The sequence below is a fragment of the Rhipicephalus microplus genome, chromosome 2, assembly GCF_043290135.1.
Source record: "Rhipicephalus microplus isolate Deutch F79 chromosome 2, USDA_Rmic, whole genome shotgun sequence".
NCBI lineage: Eukaryota > Metazoa > Arthropoda > Arachnida > Ixodida > Ixodidae > Rhipicephalus > Rhipicephalus microplus.
Window position 1 is genome coordinate 277,394,143 of NC_134701.1, and position 22,026 is coordinate 277,416,168.

The following is a 22,026-nucleotide window of genomic DNA, read 5'->3' on the forward strand; positions in this document are numbered from 1 at the left end:
TCTGTATATTGTGAATCTTAGAAACGTGTTTCCTGCCCTAGCCCGAGGAGAAAAGCACGTTGTACTTTGCAGAGTTCGCCACTGGATTTCTCGCTGTGCACTACAGAGCTGGCTCGTCTCGCAAACGCGTACGCGAAGCGGCACAAAAGTAAACAGACGGGTGAACTTACGTGGAGCCGCCAGCGCCGACGGGACTAGTTGGGCCGATGCTGGGCGGGCCCGACGTCTGGCCGGGCGTCGGCGGCGGACTGGGCGCCCGGGACACCCACTCTCTGTTCACGTAGTCGGGCTCTCCGTGAGCTCCGCCGCCACCGCTGGTCTCGTAACCGGAGTCCTTGGTCAGTTTGCGCGGCGAGCGCTGCTTGGGGGGAGGCAGAGGCACGCTTCCGCTCGTGCTGTCCGGAAGGGTCCAGGTGGAGGACCACGCCGTGTCCGGCTCGTGGTCCGAGCCAGCGTCGCACGACTGTTGCTGCTGATGCTGGGGAAGCTGTTGGGAGGCCGACGGGGGGTGCGGCGGTGCGGCGGCGTGGCGTTTCTCGCGCGACAGGTCCCGCTGGGAGCCCCACTCGCGGCGCAGCGACTGACGCGACTTGGAACATCGCGAGGACGAGTCGGCCAGGTAGAGCGAGGCCGGACGCCGGTTGGAGGTGCCGCCGCTGGAGCCGGGAGTGCCGTCATGGCGGCTGCTGCGGCCCCTCAGCGACTGACGCAGCGAGGAGGCCTTCTGCCAGAGGCTCTCCCGGGTGGAGACGCCGCCCGACGACGGTGGTGACTCACCGTTCCTGCGACAACAATAATATATATGTAAGGAATGATATATTAATCTTTATACTGCGGCTAGAAGTTGTATATAAATTCGTCTGCTCTTTTGAAAAGCTAACAGTCTACTGCCATATTATTTCTTTACTTAATTTGCTATATCTTGTTCCTTTGCAACCTCAGGAAATGTGAACTTGCATGCTCCGAGAAGTCTTGGAAATAAACGTTTACTTTATTCATTCATTCACTTGTTCATTTTTGTTTTTCGAGGAACAATTTTTTTTTTACTGAAAGTGGAGTGGCCGAGGCGATATAAACTTCAACATCTCCACGAGAAACCAGTTAGAAGAAAAGAGAATGGAAAGAACACTGCGGGTGACACTATGGTCTCGGTTATCGGCGAGCCCCATCGGGGCCTGACTGAAGGAGCGGAGTGGCTCCATCAGCCTCCCCTACACGTTTTACGTTTTACATATATGCTTCGCAAGTCAGGTTTAGTTAGTTTGAATTGGCTATCTGTATTTATTAAAAAAAGACAATGTTTATCAAAGCGAACAAGCGGATGAGTACACGAATGAGAAAACGCGGGAGATACGCTAGCTGTTCCATATAAAGGAATGCTGCCCAATTCACTGAAACCGCAATACCTTGAATGTAAACCTCAAGGTAGAAGATGACGAACCTCTTATGATAAATTGAAAAAAAAAAATAAACCCTTCCTCCTCAGTGAGATCCTCTTCACCAATGCATACGTGTCGGGCCTCCTGACATGCTTTATACAACAGAACCATTACCCCATGAAACAAATCGGCCCTTCAAGTTGGCAGTCAGTGCATCAGCTGTGAGAGAGAGATAAAGATGCAAGGAAAGGCAGGGAGGTTAACCAGACGCGCATCCGCTTTGCTACCCTGCACCGGGGAAGAGATGAAGGGGAGAAAAGAGGTTGCAGAGAGATAAGAGAGGTAAACACAATCACGAGCACACTCGGGGGAGCACACACAGTCTATCAGCTGTGATGTTTTATACGTATAGTGTATCAGCCGATAGCATGGCACCTCTTTCTCTCCCCATGTTTCACACGAAACGAGGATTCACGGAGTTTCCTTTACTGGCGGAAACAGATCTCACGAATTGTATATACTGCGTTTGAACTCAGTCGTAGAGGGATCTTTTAAAAGAGATCTCTTCTCGATTCCAGAGCACGACCTCTGAGCTCAATAACAAGTCTGCATAGCTATAGCTTCGTCGCGGCAAAAAGGCAATGCAGGAACAAAACAACGACTGCGCCAGGCAGGGTGGGTGGTGGCGCAGGCATCGATGATGGCATGCGCGGGTCAAATGACTCGGCCGCCGGCGCGCCGTCACGCTTAACAAAGTCTCGCATAGCGTCGCTTTACACCCATGCACGCGAGCCGCGCTCTCTCGTATTCCGGCACACACGTGACCCACATTGCGAGACTATTACGCTTTAAGCCTCCTCTGCAACAAGCATGCAGCAGCGGCGAGCCGTAAAACCGCAGGTAATAGCGCTATTAGTATTTATTACTCTGCTTATGAACGCGAAAGAGCCATGCTTTGGAAGGACTGGATCCGCCACGCCAGAGGCCACGAAAAACCGCAGGGTTGTGGAACTTTTGAATCTGTACACCGCGTATTAATGGGGTAACAGCTGTATCTTGCCGGTACTTAGCTACGGAGCAGAAACCTGGAGACTTACAAAGAGGGTTCAGCTTAAATTGAGGACGACGCAGCGAGCAATGGAAAGAAAAATGGTAGGTGTAACCTTAAGAGACAAGAAGAGAGCAGAGTGGATTAGGGGACAAAGGGGGGTTAAGGATATCATAGTTGAAATAAAGAAAAGGAAATGGACATGGGCCGGGCATGTAGCGCGTAGACAGGATAACCGCTGGTCATTAAGGGTAACTAACTGGATTCCCAGAGAAGGGAAGCGGGTTAGGGGAAGACAGAAAGTTAGGTGGGCAGACGAGATTAAGAAGTTTGCGGGTATAAATTGGCAGCAGCAAGCACAGGACCGGGTTAACTGGCGGAACATGGGAGAGGCCTTTGTCCTGCAGTAGACGTAGTCAGGCTGATGATGATGATGACAGCGAGCCCCGTATACCCTGTTTCGGCACTGGGCCCCGGCGCACCACGTCGTACCGGATATTGAGTCGAACAAAATGCAACGCCAAACGCCAGAGGGCATGCGTGGATTACGTGGCGGGGACCAAATCTGCATCCATACTTGGTGCCGACGGAAAATACAGTTATATAGAGAAATGTCAAGTGAAAGGCGGGTAGGTTAGCCATAACAAAATTTCCGGCTTGCTACCCTTCACTGGGAAGGATTACATGACGGGGACTACATATGCGCGTCGACAGCTGCAGTATACGTGCCACTTTATGATAGACGTCATGCACTGTGTAAATTTTTGGTTCAGTAAAATCTTTCATACATCCTTCAAAAGTAACGCGTCCAACATCATATAAAGCAAGCAAATGGTCACGGGAAAACGAAAAATTTGCGAATAAAAAGCAAATTGGCACAAAAAGAGGCTTATGAACTGAGATCTTTCCTTCACGATGCACTACTAATGCCGCTATGTCCTAATCGCTTTTTAATCGTGGTTTATCCTGCTTTCCTACCCATTTATTGGGTTATACAAAGCTTCAATGTGTATAAACTCACTCAAAAAGCGACCCTTATCAAAAAAAGACCATTGTAACAACATGCATGGCGTCGTAATGCCGAGACGGCTTCTAAAACTGTTTCTAAAACGAGTTTCTCGGATGAGAATGCATTATCTTAAACGTGTAGTCACTGTGGCTCGGGAAACACCGTAAACGTGACTCAAGCCGATCATATATATAGGAAGCGACTGTCAAGAGAACAGCGCCGCCATCGAAAGACTCTGCGCACCGCGACGGGCGACTTCCGACAACGCGACCTAAATCGTGGACGCATTTGTCACTCGATGGTTGGAGGAACGCGAGGGCACCCGCGCGCGACATGGCGACACATGTGCCCGCTTAAGAAAGCAAAGCACTCAATGCCGTGGGCAATGGAGTTTTATTAGTACCAGAGTCTTTAAATACTTTTATTAGCACTTACGGACTATGGTAGTAGTATTGGGTTTCACCTAAACAATAACTACCAGGTCGACATTTTTTAAGCAATAATTAGATGAAGCGCGACACAACTACTATCGCATGAAAAGAAAACAATGGTGAAAGGTTAATTGTAATATCAATGACCTTTTAACAGAGATACACAATTAAACTGTGTTTAAAGACTTGAGCGCAAGATGTCGATAAGCGGGGAGCCGCTTATAGGCACGCTGGATTGCCGCCGTAGAGATGCGACAGCCGGCGTACCCACACGTCTTCGCCTACCGGCAGAGGAGGGCGATAATCCGACCGCCCGTCTATATACACGGGCATAGTACCCGTAATTTAATAAAATACTGCGCGTGTACTACTGGGCGTGTCTTCGCCCGCCGTGGTGGTCTAGTGGTGCTCGATTTATAACACAAAGGTCACGTGATCGAATAGCGGCCACCTTTCGACGGAGGGGAAATGATGGAAGACAGTTAGTTAGCTTAGGTTTAGATCAGGTTGTTGAAATTTCCGGAACCTTCCACCACAGCCTTCCTAGTTATAACAACGTAGATTTCGTATGCGAAACCCGAAATGTATTTCTACTTCTATGCACCTCTGACCACGACATACGACCCTCAGAAAACGTTGGCCGGCAGTATTTGTTATTCGTCAGAATACCATTCAAACGAAGATTGTATCGACAAACAACGCAACGACGACAGAAGAAGATCTCGCAAAAGTTCGCGAGACGTGACGAGATAAGCTGTGGCGACGTCGAGAGTGAAACCGTCTGCAAGCATCCGAAAAGGACCACCCACGGTGGCGGCCGCCATATCTGGGCGCCACGCACCATTGCGCGCCACTGCTGCCGTACCGATGCTTCCGCGCAGGTGTAGGCATATTCCACGCTTGTAAACAGAGGTAGGCGCCGTCGATATATGTAAATTTGTTGTAGCGACGTCGCAAAGCCTGGCCCCACCCAGCTGTCCCAGCCAAAAGCGCGCTAAATGGTAGTATGATGATTGATATGTGGGGTTAAACGTCCCAAAACTACCATTTATGATTACGAGAGACGCCGTAGTGGAGAGCTACGGGAATTTAGACCACCTGGGTTTTGTTTAACGTGCAGCCAAATCTGGGCACATGGGCGTTTACAGCACTTTCACCTCCATCGAAAATGCGGCCGCCGCAGCCGGGATTCAATCCTGCGACCTGCGGGTCAACAACCGAGTGCTTTAGCCACTAGGCCACCGCGGCAGTGGCTAAATGGTAGTATATAGGTGTTGTGTGGCGCTACGACCCTCTATGATCACGTGACAACTGGCGCAGCAGAGGCAAAAGCTGCCTCCGAGCACGGCGCGTTGGGACGCCTCCCGCATCAGGCATGCTTACAAACGGCGGCCGCAACAGAGGAAGGAAATGAACACATGAGACTTGTTGATGCGTACAGCTCCAGTTTACGTTTACGTGCTTTGAGATACATATTTTCACTGTGCCTCTACATAAGGCTTAACTGCGGTGCAGCACATTACAATGAGAAACGCTTGACAGAGCTAATTGCGTCGTTTTTTTTTTCTGGGTAAGCTGCTTCAAAACATTACCGATGAACCAGCGTCCAAGGCAAGTTCTCACACGGCAAGTGTTGCGACAGTTTTTGTAAACAGAAAACTGAAAGAAGAAAAAAAAAAAACGACCAGGCCAATCTGTCTCGTGCCTTCCCGCGCAAATCACCGTGAAATCTCGTCGTTACACCATTTCTTGTTCTTTGCACGGCGACAAACAGCGCACGCACCATCGAAAACAGAGCAACAACTGCGGGAAGCGCGGCGGCTTTTGCCTACCACGCGAAAACCAAACGCCCGACGACAGCGCCACCGCATTTTCGTGACGTATGTCCGGTGGAATTCGTCCATAAACACGTGTCTCTTCGATTCCAACCTCCCACCGAACGTGAACGTGTATGATCTGTACAGCTAGCGAGTGTGGCGGCTTGTCCTCAAAGCGCCTTCTTCGACCTAAGCCATCGCTCACGGCGCTTTTCAATGGTACGACGACGCACGGTTTTCCATCGTCGCTAATGGGCCATATAACCCGGGCCCCAAAAGCATTCCCCGGAGGATTTCTCTCGCCGGACAAAAAGGAAGCCGTCCGGCGGCGGCGCCGACGCGGAGGCGCAGCGCCAGAAGCTTGCACGCCGTTTCCTTTCGGACTCGGAAAAACGGTGCAGTGAAGTGAACAGCGGAGATCTTCGATCGGCCGTGTCTACCGGCTGCGATGAGTCTCTGTGGCGCGTTATTTACAGTTAAAAGATCTGGTGCCGCTGCGTGGAGCGACGTGTTGAATGTGGGCCAGTTCTGTCACACCGCATTGAAGTGAGCACCATTGCGTAGCTCGTCCGTTGAGGGAAGAGGAAATCACTATGTCCCACAGAACAGCGCTTGTTCTACGTGTCCCTTCTCTCGCGCGTATCGTCTCCCTTTTCGCTGTTTTTTCCTACTCGCACTATATCCATCGGGCGCAGTTGTGATGTGTACTACTCCGAGAGATTGCTGTTCTCTTTATTTGTTAGAAATTCTTTGTATTTGGCTTACAATCAGCATATTACTTGTTACCGTCGTCAGGAATCAAGAAACTGTCCAATGGAATACTTTCGCGAAGAGGGAGGGGGGAAGGCACAACTTTGAGAAGTAGAAGCAAACTTCGGACATATTCAGATGGCTCTACCGATTCGTTCTAGGCATCTTCCGCAACTAGTAAACAAAACGAGTAAGCAGGAAACGACAAGAAAGAGATATTATTATCTGCCCTTTGAAACGGTCTTACCAACGATAAGTGTCGATGCACAACTGCAAACACTCGTCGCTTGTACTAAAATCATGCCACGAGGTGGCGCTCGAAATGCTCGCGCAGTTGAAAGCATACTCCATGCTCATCGTTCACGCTGAGGCATTCGTGAGTACCTCGCAATCTGTATGGCTACGCTCCACGAAATTCATGTGGTTTACAGTAAGCTATATTCCAGATACTACGAGCTAAGTTACATTGACAGGATTAACACCGCCGAACCACAGTTGGTTAGGAAAGAAAAATCGTCTTAAAAGCACCGCCGAAACAGTGTACCACTTTCACCAGCGCCAATAGTCGACCCCCGCTTGACGCCGTGCAGTTCCTTCAACGTTGCACCGTTTTCAGTGAGACGAAGCACACACAACCAACCGTCGGCGTCTGTCGGCAGCGCGTCGCAGGGGGTTCGTATGTACCGGCCGACGCCCATACGGTAATGCGGCGCGGCTGGATCCCGCTCCGACCCGTCCGCAACAGCAGAGCCGGCGCAACGCACACACTGCGAACCGCCCGAAGAAGACAGAACGAGCCAAAGATAAATAAAAATCCAGGATGCTGCTGAGCTGGGGAATCCTCTCTGGCCGCATGAAGCCTGTAAATCTGGCAGAGCAGCGCCGATGCCCCACCGGCGGCCCTTTTGAAGTGCGGGGCTTTCAAACGGCTTGCGGCAGCCATTGCTTTGCCCTCCGTTCTCCTTCGGCGAACGTGCGGTTAGGGCTAACACCACGGAGACGCGACGTGTCTCACTCGCAGACGCCTCTCGGACCATAAGGGGGAGAATGGGAGGGTGATGAACTGTAGTAGTGCCGGACACGTGTGCTACGTGCATACATGTATACGAACGGAATGGACTGGACGTGCACTGGGGACGAGCAAAAGTGCTCTGCTGGCGCCAGACGTGCATTTACGGCACGAGTAAAAGCCTGGTATCCCGTTTTACAATGCACATAAAACAGCGCCGGCAGAGGGAGAGCACAGCTGATGTGTCGGCCACCTGCGTTATGATGTACGTCTTGGAGATTATCTCGAAATGCCGAAAAGCGTGCCGACATGTGCGGATCACGTCGATCCAGAGTGCGCGCAAGTCGCAAGCATATGCATTCTGCGAGTGGTTCGCTTTCTTTTTTTTTTTACTGAAACGCGTTAGGCAAAGCTTAGTAAGGTGCTTTTGCTTTTTATGCCATCCCCGAATCCACGACAGACACCGGTGACCCGCAGGAACGTTTGCCGGAAATTTTTCGGAAGGAGGTGGAAAGCTTGTACTCACCTCCCCTGCCCCTCTCAGTACGCCTCTGTGCCGACTTGTATACTAGTTTTCGCAGTATTATATAACTGCCTAGACACTCATGGATATTCATGCTCTTCCTTCTCTAGGCGTTAACCGGCGAATTGTTTTCCCAGCGCCAGCGTGTCAACAACGGCGCCACGCCTCGCCTACCCCAACATACGTATGTCGAGACATTCCTGTGGCCGCAAGAGCGCTCAACGACTCACTGGCGTCATTGATCATGAACGCCCTCCAAGCTGCGCAACGAGCCTTGTGTACATGCATGTCGCAAACTCTCCCACAGGTATTCAGCACGTGGAACATCGTCAATCGGCGTGGAACCCCGTCGGTCTCCGCATCGCTTGTCCACGGAGATACTCGGAGAAGCCATCAGGATTGTCATACAAGGTCACTCGCACAGAGGAGAGCGTACGTTGTACTTCTAATCGTTCTTCGCCGTAGCCTCCCAAGTGCATAGGGCTGTCAGTAAAAGCCGGCGCTATTGTTCTATAGCCGGATCACAATGGGTACCAGTTGAAACTAGCAGAATGAACGTAACATACCACTTCAGGCTGTTTGGCAAGAATGCACTTTTTCAAGCAGCTGTCTCTCTTGACCGTTCTATTCACCTTTTCATAAACGCCTCCCTGGGCGCCGCCATAGCCCTCCTTGGGCACTGCAAATTGGCGCGTCCCCTCAAAAATGCACTGGCGACGCTGCGCCTTTAGCGTTTGTACTCCCGCGCATAGCCCATCATGCGGTGTTTTTTTTTTTTTCCTTCCTGTGAAAAGGTGTATAGTGTCCAAGTTCCCCATCACCATCATCATCATCATCATCATGAACCTGACTGCAGCCACTATAGAGCCAAGGCGCCGCCCATGTTCTGCCAACCTACTCGGTCCTGCGCCTGCTGCATCCATGTTATCCCTGCAAACTTCTTAATCTCATCGGCTTCCCCAACTTTCTGTGTCCCGCTAGAGCTATTGCCTTCTCTTGGAGCCCACTCTATAAATTGCTCTTAATGACCAGCAATTGCATTGCTTGTGCGCTAAATGTTTGCTATAGGCAGGCACACACAAGTGCACTCGAGCTGATGGAAGCAATTCGATGAGAAAGGAATCGCACTGTTCGCTACGAAATTGAATAGATGAAAGAACTAGAGTGTGCTGCTTCATTCATACGTGAAGTTGCCTGAAGGGTATATAAACACGCACTGAGACGCTTCGATCTGATTGAATGTGCAAATTCTGCAAGTGCGCTTTCTCGCGAAGTCGACCAACCGATGCAATCAACCAAGCTCAATTAGGGTGTTAGTACGCATGCAGGATGATGTCGTCATTCCTATTGACTTCTACGTTTAACGTCATCAAAAAAAAATAAAACAAGCTTCTGATCTTCAATTGTGCTGTTGTCCAGAGGTCCACCACCTTTATATATAAGAGTAAGTGGGCGGAAAAACCTGCCTACGGAATTTCGCATGCTGTGCACAATGACCACGCGGCTGCAAAAATCTTCGCCTTTGAAAACCGCCTTAATTCACTCAAGAAAGTTTATTATGCTCGGACAGGAAGGCTAAACAAAGGGTCAATTTTAAAGTGAGAGTACACACTTGCTGTCTCGTTTACCCGAATGGGTGGCAGCCCCAATAATTACGCACTATTATAGTGACTTCAACTCGGAACAGGAACGTATAGGGAAAGCTTTGCTGTGCGTAGGTATGAAATCACTGAATATATCAAGGTCCGGCGAAATTAGGTGACTGCGGACGCAACAGGTTGTTTGCATTGAATTCCTCACCTCTTCCCGCTGTGGCTACAATGAAGCCAGCTTCCCAACCATTCTGTATACACTTAAACAAATGTTCTGTATTTCTGAGTAGCATAAATATACCATCCGTTTTTATGAAGCTTTATCTCAAAGTGAGCATCTTCCTGCTTAAATACTTTTTTGTTGTTGTTTTAAAAAATCTCTCCAAAAGCACATCGGAGACAGAAACACGCGTCAGTTGAGGGAGAAAATAGATGGTCCCTTTTTAAACTGTCCAAATAGCACCGGCTCTTCCGGTTGCAAACACCTATGCGGTTATCGACGAAGCGGTTGCTATCGTAAACCTCATTTGCATACGCTTCCCTCTTTTGATTTATTTTTCTTCAGCCTCAAAGTCCAGTTTTCCCACGAGCAGCCCGACGCGCTTGTAAAGACCCACAACAAACGCCGCGTTTTCTTTTTGTCCTTGCCCAACTTGCCTGGGATGTTCGCGACTTGTCTGCGTGACCCACAGTGCCGGTCAGCCCGGCCGTGGTGCTTTTATTTTCGTCTCGCACCTTTTTCCGCATCTCGGATCGGAGACGTCGGTGCCGCGCGCCTTTCGGGACCGGCGCGTCGTAGCACCGCGGCTCTGCATAAAGAAGAAACGCTTTACTATGTACTACATCGGAAAGCCGATAACAGCCCACCTACAGGACGTCTATCTCTTTCTGCTCTCGTCGCGTTCTCGGAAACAGAGCAGCTGTGTATAACGCTTTGCCAGGCCGGTCGACGGTGCCGGGCCACGCCAAATGATAGCGCCTACTTTTTCTCTCCGGAGATATTTATGTACGCACAGAGCGCTGTCTCCGATAGCGGTCTGGCCAAAGACGAATCGCCTTGGGTGAGAGCTTGGCGCGCTTCTTCCGAGTGTTACGTGCAGCGGGTGAGTATGCGAGGCCGAACGCCAACTGCGCTAACAGGTCGCATAACTTGCAAGCGCACAAACTGCAGTACTGGCATTCCGGAAGACAAGATAAAGTCGTAGCTGGCCTATACGGACTGTACGCTATATAGCAGCCAGTTTTAGCGAGTGGTGCCTATCTAACGACCATTCGTGCTAGCAATGCAACGTTAGTGAAGTTAATAGTAATGATAATGGCAGGACTGTTGTTACTGTGAGGTCGATGTCGACCGTTGGCGCTGTGATGAGCATATTAAAGGCATAGAAATATACTTGGAGTAATTGAGGATGCAGGGGTCGGCTCCGAATTGACCCCGTTGACCACTGGCGGCTTTGTTACACTCCTTTCTTTTTTCATAAACAAGAAGTTGGTACAGGTTAGCTGCTTCCGCTGATTGGTACCGGAATATTGAAGGAAACAGCTTTTGTTTTTTGTTCGCATTATGTTTCGGGGGAAAAAATTACATAGGATAGAGTACACTCTCGTATCTCGTACTTTTTCTTGAAAGCTTCTTGCTCACTAGCAGAGGGTTTTCTTTTAAGAATGAGTCTACCATGGTGGGTCAGTGGCTATAGGGTGCTCGGCTGCTGACCCAAAGGTCGGGGGTTTGATTGCAGCCCCGGCGTCACATTTCAATGGAGGCGAAATGGTAGAGGTCTGTGAGCGGGCACCGCCGCGTCGTGAAGATATGGCGACGCGTTCTCATAGCGCCAGATAATTTTGGAGCCCTCCACTACTGCATCTCTCATAATGATATCGTGGTTTTGGGACGTAAAACCTCAGCTATTATTATTATTATTATTATCATTATTATTATTATTATTATTATTAGTAGTAGTAGTAGTAGTAGTAGTAGTAGTAGTAGTAGTAGTAGTAGTAGTAGCAGTAGTAGTATCCTTAATTAATGAAAAAATTATATCGCACTAAGCATGTGATAGGCAGACCAGTAGTTGCCGTTAATCTTGCCGGCTAAAGTTTCGGAAATGGATGCCATGCATGTGGTCATGTGTTAGGCGGTGCCCTAGTGTTGGGGTTCGGCGATCTCAGTGCCTTCCTGATTGCAGTCCTTCAAGGACTTCCGAGCTGACACGTCAAGGCCGTGTGTCACGGGTTGCACGATGCAGCTAACTTCACAGTAACGTGGTGTTATGCTCCTGGTAAGACCGGTTACGTCCGCAGCCCAGTCTGCTCGCAACCATCTGCGCAGCATCGCTTTCGGCCGCCGCCCACAGACAAAACCCCGCAGGCGATAAGGCTCACACGTGCGGAATGTTCATGCGCTCTCTCTCTCTCTCTCTCTCTCTCTCTCTCTCTCTCTCTCTCTCTCTCTCTCTCTCTCTCTCTCTCTCTCTCTCTCTCTCTCTCTTTCTCTCTCTCTCTCTCGCAGGACCGTGCCATATCTGGAACAAGCGATTCTGTCGGGTCATTTTGCGGGTACCGGTCGTGGTTGCAGCGGAAGGAAGCCCTACAGAGCGCCGTCTTTTTTTCACGCACGCCGGGGGTGATCCGTGCCGCGACCTTGACGGCTGGTTCGTTTGCATAATTTATGCGCCCGCTGCGCGAAAGAAAAAGACATACAGGGTCGAAGACTACGCGTTCTCTATAACGCTTGCGCGGAGAAACAAATGAAAACCCGCCCGGCCGGTATAGGAGCAGCTGCGGCGTCAAATCGCGCCCTTATCCGAGACATTGATAGATTCTGCGGTCTGCAACCGTTAGTATAGAAGTCGAGGTATTTAGGCGTATCGGACGATAACGCAATGCACAATCATCGGATTGAGCAGCTGCCTTCCGGGAATACGAAGGAACTAACACAAGCCATCGAAAGATATCTTCGCGTACTGACATTCCGTCGCAATTCACGTAGAGACACTTCAGTTCGTTTATTTCCGCTGGACATTCGCAAGTTCCTATCTTGTTTTCGGCGGGCAAGTCGGTGTAGCTACCGAAAATCCAGTCATGTATGCGTCGCCATTCCATGAACGCGAAATGGGATGCGAATAACTGCGGACAACAGCAACAATACGGACTTCCAATAGCTGATAAAAGCAGCAGCGACATGCCCAGTGATCCCTACGGCAATGACAGACATACCCATTATCACAACACTCATATCGAAGATCGTGTAATTTATTCTAGACAGTAAAAAAAATAGAAGTCCTCCTAACAGCAACTGTCCAAGAGGGGCGAGCTTTACACCGTGGTGTTTGCGTTATTGTAGTGGTATATAATTAACGACGACGACGATGTGCAGTGGGCGCAAACATAAATTTACATCGAGTCGAAAGTATGACCGAATACCCCATATGGTCTAGGAATGACGTGGACGAAGAAAGCATAGCGCGGTCCAAAGTCAAAATATATTTTCCAAAAGACGTTTCGGCTCCCACACGGTAGCCTTGTTCACAATAGAACATGAACAGTAAGTTCGCTTATCGTATTTCACGAGCAACCTCTATTCCGACGCGCTTAAGGCCCCTTAAGGCAGGCCCAAAACATACGCCACGGTCGGTGGTGTGCTTTCTTTTTTCATACATTTATACGCACTGTATTTTTCGTTTTGTTTTTCCACCGTCTCACAAGTGCGTAACTTTGTGCAGTGTTCTTATGGCATGTCAAAGTTGGGTACAAGAGGGTATCTCTGGATTCACATGAAATTTTCCAACCAACAATTATCTCGACGCATTGAAGTACGAAAGACGACGATATATAACAGTCAGGACTGTTCACAAGTCTCGGACGTCGAACCGAACGCTTCTGCAAACGCGCCGTGTAACGCCAAAGATGAGGTCAGCTTAAGTTACACGAGGTTACAGCAAGCTTGCTCATTGCTGCCACTGCACGCTTGTACTCCGAAACAGTAGCCACGGTCTGCGCCCGTTTATCGGCGCTCCACACAGCGAATACGCTATAGCGAGGAATGAAGCCGTAGTAAATAGCATCGCGTCCCACTACAGGCTCGATGCACTGTCGAGTCAACCTGGTTCCCGTGCCGCTCACTGCTCGCGGTGAAGAACAATGCGCAGCGGCTCTCCCCTTCTCCGTCCGGCGCGCGGACGATGCTGCCGAAACTCGGGGCCACCAGGGACGTTCGGGCGTGCAGTTCCAAGCTTGTACAGCCAGCTGATGGCGTATTGTGTGAGCCCGATTGTCTTTCGTCGAGGTAGTCCCTGATACCTTACAGCGCTGCCCGAACTCTAGGCTTTTTTGCTGTCTCTCTATACGGTAGACGTATATACGGTTGCAAGAGGCTCATGGGGAGGACCCACGCTCACGCTTCGCTTGTGGTTTGCATTCTAGAGATAGTTGGCGCTGGATAGTTTAGCTAACAAAACAATGAAAGGAGAAAAAAAACGAAAGGAAAAACAATAAATAACTAAATAAATAAATAAGTATTTATTCTTGCAGAAGGAGGGCATTTGTTACAGAAAGAAACGTATACGCTCTCGCTCTAAAACTAAACTCGTCGATAAATGCGGACTGTCGTCAAACTCGGCACCTGTTCGAGGTTTATAATAACATGGAAAACACGACGCTCTCAATCAGTTCACCCTTAATGTTCGATGAGTTTTCCGAAGCTCGTTTCTTTATTTACAGTGAGAGAGTAAATCTATTCAGTGTACCTTAACGCTTTCGGAGGGGTGGGGGGCGATGAGTACATCGACTTAGAAGACAAAGATGGCTGTCACTTTCTAGTCTCAGGCAAATCCATTAGGGAGGGACCCTGTGATACCGTTCCAGTCAAACTAGACAGCCCAGATGGCGTTATTGAAGGTCAACTGAATGAGTTTTCCGAAGCTCCTCTATTGACAGTGAGAAAGTAAAACCATTCAGTTGACCTTCAATAACGCCATCTGGGCTGTCTACTTAGACTGGTACGATATCACAGGGTCCCTCCCGAATGCATTTGCCTGAGACTAGAAAGTGACAGCCATCTTTGTCTTCTCAGTCGATGTACTGATCGCCCCCCACCCCTCCAAAATCGTTCTGCCCCTATAGCGTAACACTACCCCCCAAGATCGGAGACACTGCAAACATGGCGCACCTCACCGGATTTTGGACGGCCTCCGAGATGAACCCTCCTCTGACCAAGCGACGATGTCATGTCATGACGCTATCATGCGACGTCACGTTATGTTACGTCATAGTGACGTTATGATGACGCCTCCGCAACATTTATCGATCTGCGATGTCATATCGCGATGATTATTGTTCGCATCACTCGCGTTTACGTCATCCGCCACGGTGAATATGTGGTTATAGCACTCAACTACTGACCGGAAGGTCACGGGTTCGACCCCGGTGGTCGCATTTCGACGAAGCCGAAATTGTTCACCAGATGGTAAAAGATTTCGGAACCCTTTACTGTCACTTCCCTCACAATCATGTCGCGGTTTTGAGACGTAAAACCACAGACGTTTTCGTCATTCGCGTTTACCAAGCCTACGCGGTAGTCCGGACGCCGGCGGTTAGGTAAGGTAGGAGTAATTCAGTACATGTCTTTCGGTCATCACCGCAGCGCGCTTCCACGGGTAATGTGAAAGGCCCCATAGAGAACCCGGCTGGATCGCTTACGGCCGACAACTGGCGCTGAAGCGGTCGCACTTGCCGGATTGGGCCGGTAGTCACGCTTCGATTGTTCTATATCGAACAGCGCGGGCAACGTCGGTGTGACAAGACACGAAGGAACTCTCGCACGATGCCGGGCGACGGACGCGACACGTTCACGAAGGTGGCGCCACGGACGGGGAAATTTTTACGCGTTCCTGGGTCTCCCCGCATACACGCATGCAGCGGCGGGGCACGCCTCGTCCGGTTACGCGGGCCACGAATCGTGCCCGAGTTTTCTGTCCAAGTGAAGTTCGTCCTCAAATGTCTTGCGCAACGGCGTAGCGTATCGCGCTGCTAGCGACTTGACTTCAAGAATAAATAAATAAATAAATAAATAAATAAATAAATAAATAAATAAATAAATAAATAAATAAATAAATTGGCACAATTTGTCTACGTGATATGGGAGTCCATCGGACAATACGATAGAGGCCTAGATACGACGCTAGGACTAACTACTCGGAGGAAGGCTTAACTGCCGGAAAACGTGTTTGCGGCAAGTAAAATGGAAAGCTCCAAACTTTATTTTAACAATTGTACCGCTCAAAAAAAAAACGATAGAAGAGCCGTTTTTTTTTTTAAGTTTCCGGTTCGCGTGGGGTTGAATATTGACGCGTGTGTACTGCAGTGGGCCAAAACGACGATAAGGGGATTTGGCGGACACCAGATAGTGGAGCTCTGGCTGATCGAAGATAAAGAAGGCGATCTTGCTGTTCGGCTGCTGAGAGTCGCTGTGTCGACGTTTATCTGCCTTTAGTTCGCGCTGTACCGCGACAATATAATACTGCTAAACGTGCACTAAAACACATAGAAAGCGACTTTTCTCGCATGGCTTACATGCTGGAAATTCGAAACTATAATATAACCTTACTTAGGGCGGCAAACTTGTCTTGCGCAATGAGTCCGGCATCACGGATACACTGTGAATTATATCGGAGAGCACATGGCCAAATGAAGCATGCAGCAGAGGTATACAAAGCCGAAGTCTGTTGGCAATATTGTAACACCATAAAAAAAATCCAGTAGGGTCGCTCCGTCTTAAATAGAAAAGGACCCTCTGACTATGCTCAATTTTGGTTGTCCCTAAAACCTGACATAAAACATAGCAGCGTCTACATTATTGTGCATACAACTTTCTCTTTACATTATTACCTGGAACTCTTTTGAGCGTATTTAATGACTGTACTTCGATCATCACCTCTCCATTACTTATGCAGATCTTATAGGTACGACTGACTTAAGTGCTCATCTTCAGCTATGAGGAACTGTGCACGTGAATTGTCAATCATCTTGACTCGTGCATTTTCTGTCTTTATTTAACTGCCGCATTTCCCATTCCTATACGCGTGCGGGTAGCGGACTTGACATTGTCTAGTCAACCTCCGAGCCTTTGCGGCATTCGCTCTCTTTTTCTCAAAAATATTACCTCTCATCTATCACATTTACTTGCGCATATTCTCGAATAAAAGTGTGCAGAGTTAAACCAAGCATTGGCTCGGACTGCGCTATTCTTACACCGTGGTTAGAAGACATGCCGGAAGCTGTAGTATTGAGCAGCTTGGAAATGTCGCGATGCAAAGACAATGACAATAACTACAGAACTGGCAAAACGAAAACAAGAGGACGATTTCATGCCGCGATCACGCTGTGGGGTCACGAACAAACAGATAGATCTGAGCGAAAAATAGAAAAAAAAAAGAACAAAGCAATGGATAGCACGTTGGATGGAATGTGGAACGGGTATATGGTGCGCATCTGAGCGGGAATTCTCTTCCTACGGCAGAATCACCACCACGTGGGCCATTCGAAATGGCGTCGTGCCATCACGAGACGCACACACGAGTGACCATTCAACCGGTCACCGTTATACGGCCACCGGTGGTCCACTGCAGAGCAAAACGTCCACAAGCGGCCATTCCCCCCCCCCCCCCCCCCGACCTTTCCTCATGGAGCTCATGTTCACGGACAGGAAAGATCAAACGAGTAAAATAAAGAAGTGGCGAGAGGAACACAGCGCCGAGATAGCCGGACTTCCGGACAGCCTATAGTGGTGACTACTCCTGTTCGGCGCAACAAAGGGATGCCGCTTTGCAGAAACAAATAAAAGTTCAGCGCTGTGCAGACCCCACGAGCACGGCCGAAAATCCACGCTGCGGTCGCAAATGCACCGCCCGACTAGAGGCACGGGAGAACAAACAAAAGTACCGACGCCTCCGGGCGATTTGGCGCGCGCGGTCAAGCATCGAATGGCTGCGCTGGCCGCGGGGTGCGCTTTTATCCCACATACGTACTACACGCAAGCGGAATGCGATAGGGCGAGGAGGCTAGAATAGCGGTGGACACACACCTCATCGAGCTTTGGCATACGCACGGCAGCAGGAGGATGAGGAGAAGAAGCGCCGCCAGTAGCGCATTGTGGGCGCGTCTCTAATGTGTTTTCCGGGCGACGACGCAAACGATGGTTTGGCCACGCCGTGGCGGCCATAGCCCCGACACGCGGGTCAGAGTCGTGCCGGTGTACCTGGACGTCGCCGTCTCAGGAAAGGGTGTCGGGGAAGAGGTCGTCCCACGTGTGGGCGAAGGAGCGAGAGCGGCGGCCGTCGCGTCACCGCAAACGAGAACGCGCTGACCACACCGGCGCAATGGGTCAAGTCCGAGGCGTTGCTTCCTGAAACGGTTCCTCGACGCACCCGCTTGGCGGGGGTGGTTACGCGTTTGCGCCCGTGCGTGTAGTCTTCCTATAGCTCCGCCCCTTGAGCGACACAAAACGCAGCGCCCTTTTCGAGACGCTTCTTTCGAATGCCGCATTCTGCCGTGACCTTTCCGTCCTCCCCGTGCTCGTCCGGTGAACGGAACAACGCGTGTTCCGTTGCATACGGGGTCACGGGAGCGCCTCGGGTTTGCATACGCGGCGAGAGACGGGTATCAGCGCCGCAGTCGACCCTCCCTACCACCGCCGAACAGCATCTCTTCTCATAAACGGGACCGCAGCCAAACGAGCCGTTTCCCGGCCGGAGGTGTAATGGGACCGTAGCCCCCCCTCGGTCGATGCAGTGACCCTCGCAAGTTGGCCCGCCCGTTATGTGTTCCATGCTCGATGTGTGCGTGATGCGTACCTGGGCAGTTTCCGGCGAGCTAACGAGGCATCCCTTCTGGAAGCCACGGCTCCAGAGCCTTTATTTCAAACTACGCGGCCGAGCATTACAAAGCCCCCGGTTCGTAGTTTCCATTAATCTTCCGACGAGCGTGTACGGTAATCTTTCACGGGCGCAGTTTATCACGATGATAGGCACTTTGGAGCCGAAGTAGCGCCTCGGCGATGCGCAGTCCACCTGCGAACGTCGCAGATGGACGCAACGGTTGCGCCAGCTCCCCGCTGCGACGAAGTGGCAGTATGCGTGTAATCTTAAACCGCTCAAAGCCTGAGCCACCTAGGGAGTAAGATTGCGGCGATGTGGTCGAGTGCGAGGTCTTTTGTTTCCGGGTGCAATAAATTGGCAGCTGAGAACGAAGAGCGCCCCAGTGTATGGACTATGCTTAAGCAGTCCAAGAGGTGGCATACCTCCTGGACTACGATATAGGTTGACCATCTGGCTGCCCGGCTCTTGCATCTCCAGTGGCAGATCACAAAACAACGAGCGTCGTTCGGAAATAAAAGTGGTGTATAGCACAAACCTGAAGCAATCACAGCTGCAGCCAATCGCGCCACGTAGACATTCACCTTGTCCATACGGCACACGTAGTGATATAAATTTGCGCCTATCTTCTTAGTAGAGACTTGGTGCATAAAGATACCATTTCCTCACATAGACCTGGTTAATCAATCGCTTGTATAACGTGTTATCAACCGGTGCACGTGTTCGTTGGCAATACCTTCTTCATCTCCTTTCTATCTTTCATCAATCTTTTAATCCTCTTCACCCCGCGCAGCATAGCAAACCGGACGCGCGTCTGGTTGACATCTCTGTCTTCTCTCCCTCGATGCATAAACGTTACACCAGCTTTACGCTTCGCCATACACAGTCTTTCAAGTTGAACGTTTATGTTACTTTTAGCCAATGTCATTAACCATCTCTAAGCATTACGTGAAACGTCGGTTTTGTCAATGCCTCCGTAAATAAAAACTATCATTATTTCAAAAGAATTAATTAATAATAATAATAATGCCTACAAGGATCCCACAGCGTTCTTAGAGAGCATATTCAAGTAGCAGGTCGAAATTTTCGAGGCTGAATGAGTGAAAAATTTCGCCAGGTCCGGGAGCAATAAAAAGTAGACAGCGTTTACTTCAGGATACATTGTGCAAAATTAAAAGATTGTCTCAATAGCAAGTGGCGGGGTATGCTTGTAAAACGTCATCCTTATGCAGTTTTGGACCAGACCTGCGATAAGCATAATTATTGTGCAACATTCCCTGGGTTGACAGAATATGGCGTACATGCGAGACATGCTGCGCCAAAGTCTCGCCGGTGTGCATTCGCAACATTTTGAACGAGTAGCCTGCAAAACCCTTCCATGACAAAGTTACTACAGCCTAGTTTACTGATTGATTTGATATGTGGGGTTTAACGTCCCAAAACCACCATATGATTATGAGAGACGCCGTAGTGGAGGGCTCCGGAAATTTCGACCACCTGGGGTTCTTTAACGTGCACCCAAATCTGAGCACACGGGCCTACAACATTTCCGCCTCCATCGGAAATGCAGCCGCCGCAGCCGGGATTCGAACCCGCAACCTACGGGTCAGCAGCCGAGTACCTTAGCCACTAGACCACCGCGGCGGGTCACAGCCTAGTTTACTGAAAACACCACTGTGACAGGTACTAAGTGCCGTAATGAAAGGCGAATACTGTTGCGCTGTAGTTCCGAAAATAGCCACAGTAAGCAGCACCGTCATAAAGCGAATCCACTCGAAACTTCAACGTGCATTCGGTGCTCCATCGTACTAAGCAAGAAACCTGAAGAATTTTTTCCATTCAAACATTTCACTAGTGAACTCCAGACCGACCTTCTTATGAAAGAAAGCCCCCTCTGAAACCTCACACGCACGACCGCAGCACACCTGGCGGTGAAGGACGTTTCTTTCTGCTCTCTTTGCGGAGCGTCGACGCATGAAGCACGTATCCGCTGGACCGCATAGACAAAGAACAAAAGAAAGCGGCATTTCACGCATGCCAGCAACGCGCGTATGACGCCAACGACCCGGCATCGTCACCGCCTGCGTCAACGAGGGGAAAAAAAAAAGTAACAGCGGGGCCTTTGTAGCACATTCTTTCGAACCCAACTCGCGCCACACAGACCGCGCTGAGGAGTTTTCAATGTCTATCATCAAAAGAAGAGCCCAGAAGGGGACGCTTCATACAGAGGGTCATGGCAAAAAAAAAATGGCGTCCTCGGCCGGACCACGCTTGCGGAGAATGACTTCTGTCAAACAGCCCTAGGTATCTCTTTAAACGTGCGCACCAGACAGGCAGGCCGTCTTTCGTCGCCAGCAACAGAAGCCGCAGTCGTATACGGTTGACCTTGGTCCTCTTCATTAGGCCACAAGCACGAAGAGAAGCCGAAGCTCCAATAGCCTCTCCCGCCTCCCCTTTCTACTGCGTGCCGGCGTGCAACAAGGCGCGAAGGTGAGCGCAAGAGAACCCGACTGCCGCTGCAGCATCGGGGGCACCCTAACGACCGTCGCTGAATGAAACATTGTTCGAGTAATGCCTAGAAATAACCGCCGCTGCGGGGCAGAACAATGCTGACGACTCGTCGTCCGTCCATCCACGCATGGAACGCTGTGCCAGAGTATGCGCTGTCCTCACGCTGCCCGGAGTGAGCTCTATAAGGTATTCCGCGAGAGTGAACAGGGGTGCACGTTCAGAAACGACACTGAAATGCTTTCTTCGTCATTCCACGAGGCTTGTACGGCTGTCGGTTGTTTTTTTTTTCCATCAGCAATTCATTTTCTTTTACTCGCAGTGACGCTGCCACGTACTCCGCTCCGATGTATTGCAAAGGTTACAACGTCCTATGGATGGCGTCGACTCCGTTGGAACGCTATTCTTATTCCTTTCTCTTCTTTCTCTTTATCTTACGCAAGAACCTCAGGTGGCGGTGTTGCCACACCGAAGAATGCGCAAGTCGCAATCGAAGGACTCTTCCAATGCCACCGGGTGGTTGAGAACATCGCTTGGCTTTTTACTCTTCTGTTTTCGTCTCTACAACGAAAAAGTAAAACGACTGGGATAAAGAATTACGAGAGAGCACCCCGCCGCGGTGGTCTAGTGGCTAAGGTACTCGGCTGCTGACCCGCAGGTCGTGGGTTCAAATCCCGGCTGCGGCAGCTGCATTTCCGATGGAGGCGTAAATGTTGTAGGCCCGTGTGCTCAGATCTGGGTGCACGTTAAAGAACCCCAGGTGGTCTAAATTTCCGGAGCCCTCCACTACGGCGTTTCTCATAATCATATGGTGGTTTTGGAACGTTAAACCCCACATATCAAAGAATTACGAGATGAAGTAAAATGCGGGCTAAACTTAAAGTTCCTATATACAAAACAAGAAGGGAGAAGGACGCTACACTTGGTGATAAAAGAAAAAGAATGACGAAGAACGAAACGTAACGCGTATAACAATGGGAGCGGGGGTCAGTACGGCTCGCACTCTCCACAATTTTCTTCGAGCACGTTCCACAACCGCAGAAGCCTTCAAATCGTCCAGGTGCGCACACGTTCGATACCAACGGGGGCG

At 50.1% G+C, this 22,026-nt stretch overlaps 1 protein-coding gene across 2 annotated transcripts in view; it reads right to left on the reverse strand.

Annotated features, from left to right (window-relative positions):
• The window catches only part of Shrm (shroom), a 483,853-nt gene that overhangs the window by 290,119 nt on the left and 171,708 nt on the right, over positions 1 to 22,026 (reverse strand). For both annotated transcript variants that reach the window (XM_075882065.1, XM_075882066.1), the window contains one exon: positions 171 to 782. In XM_075882065.1, the coding sequence (XP_075738180.1) occupies positions 171 to 782 (612 nt within the window). The remainder of the gene's footprint in view (positions 1 to 170; positions 783 to 22,026) is intronic.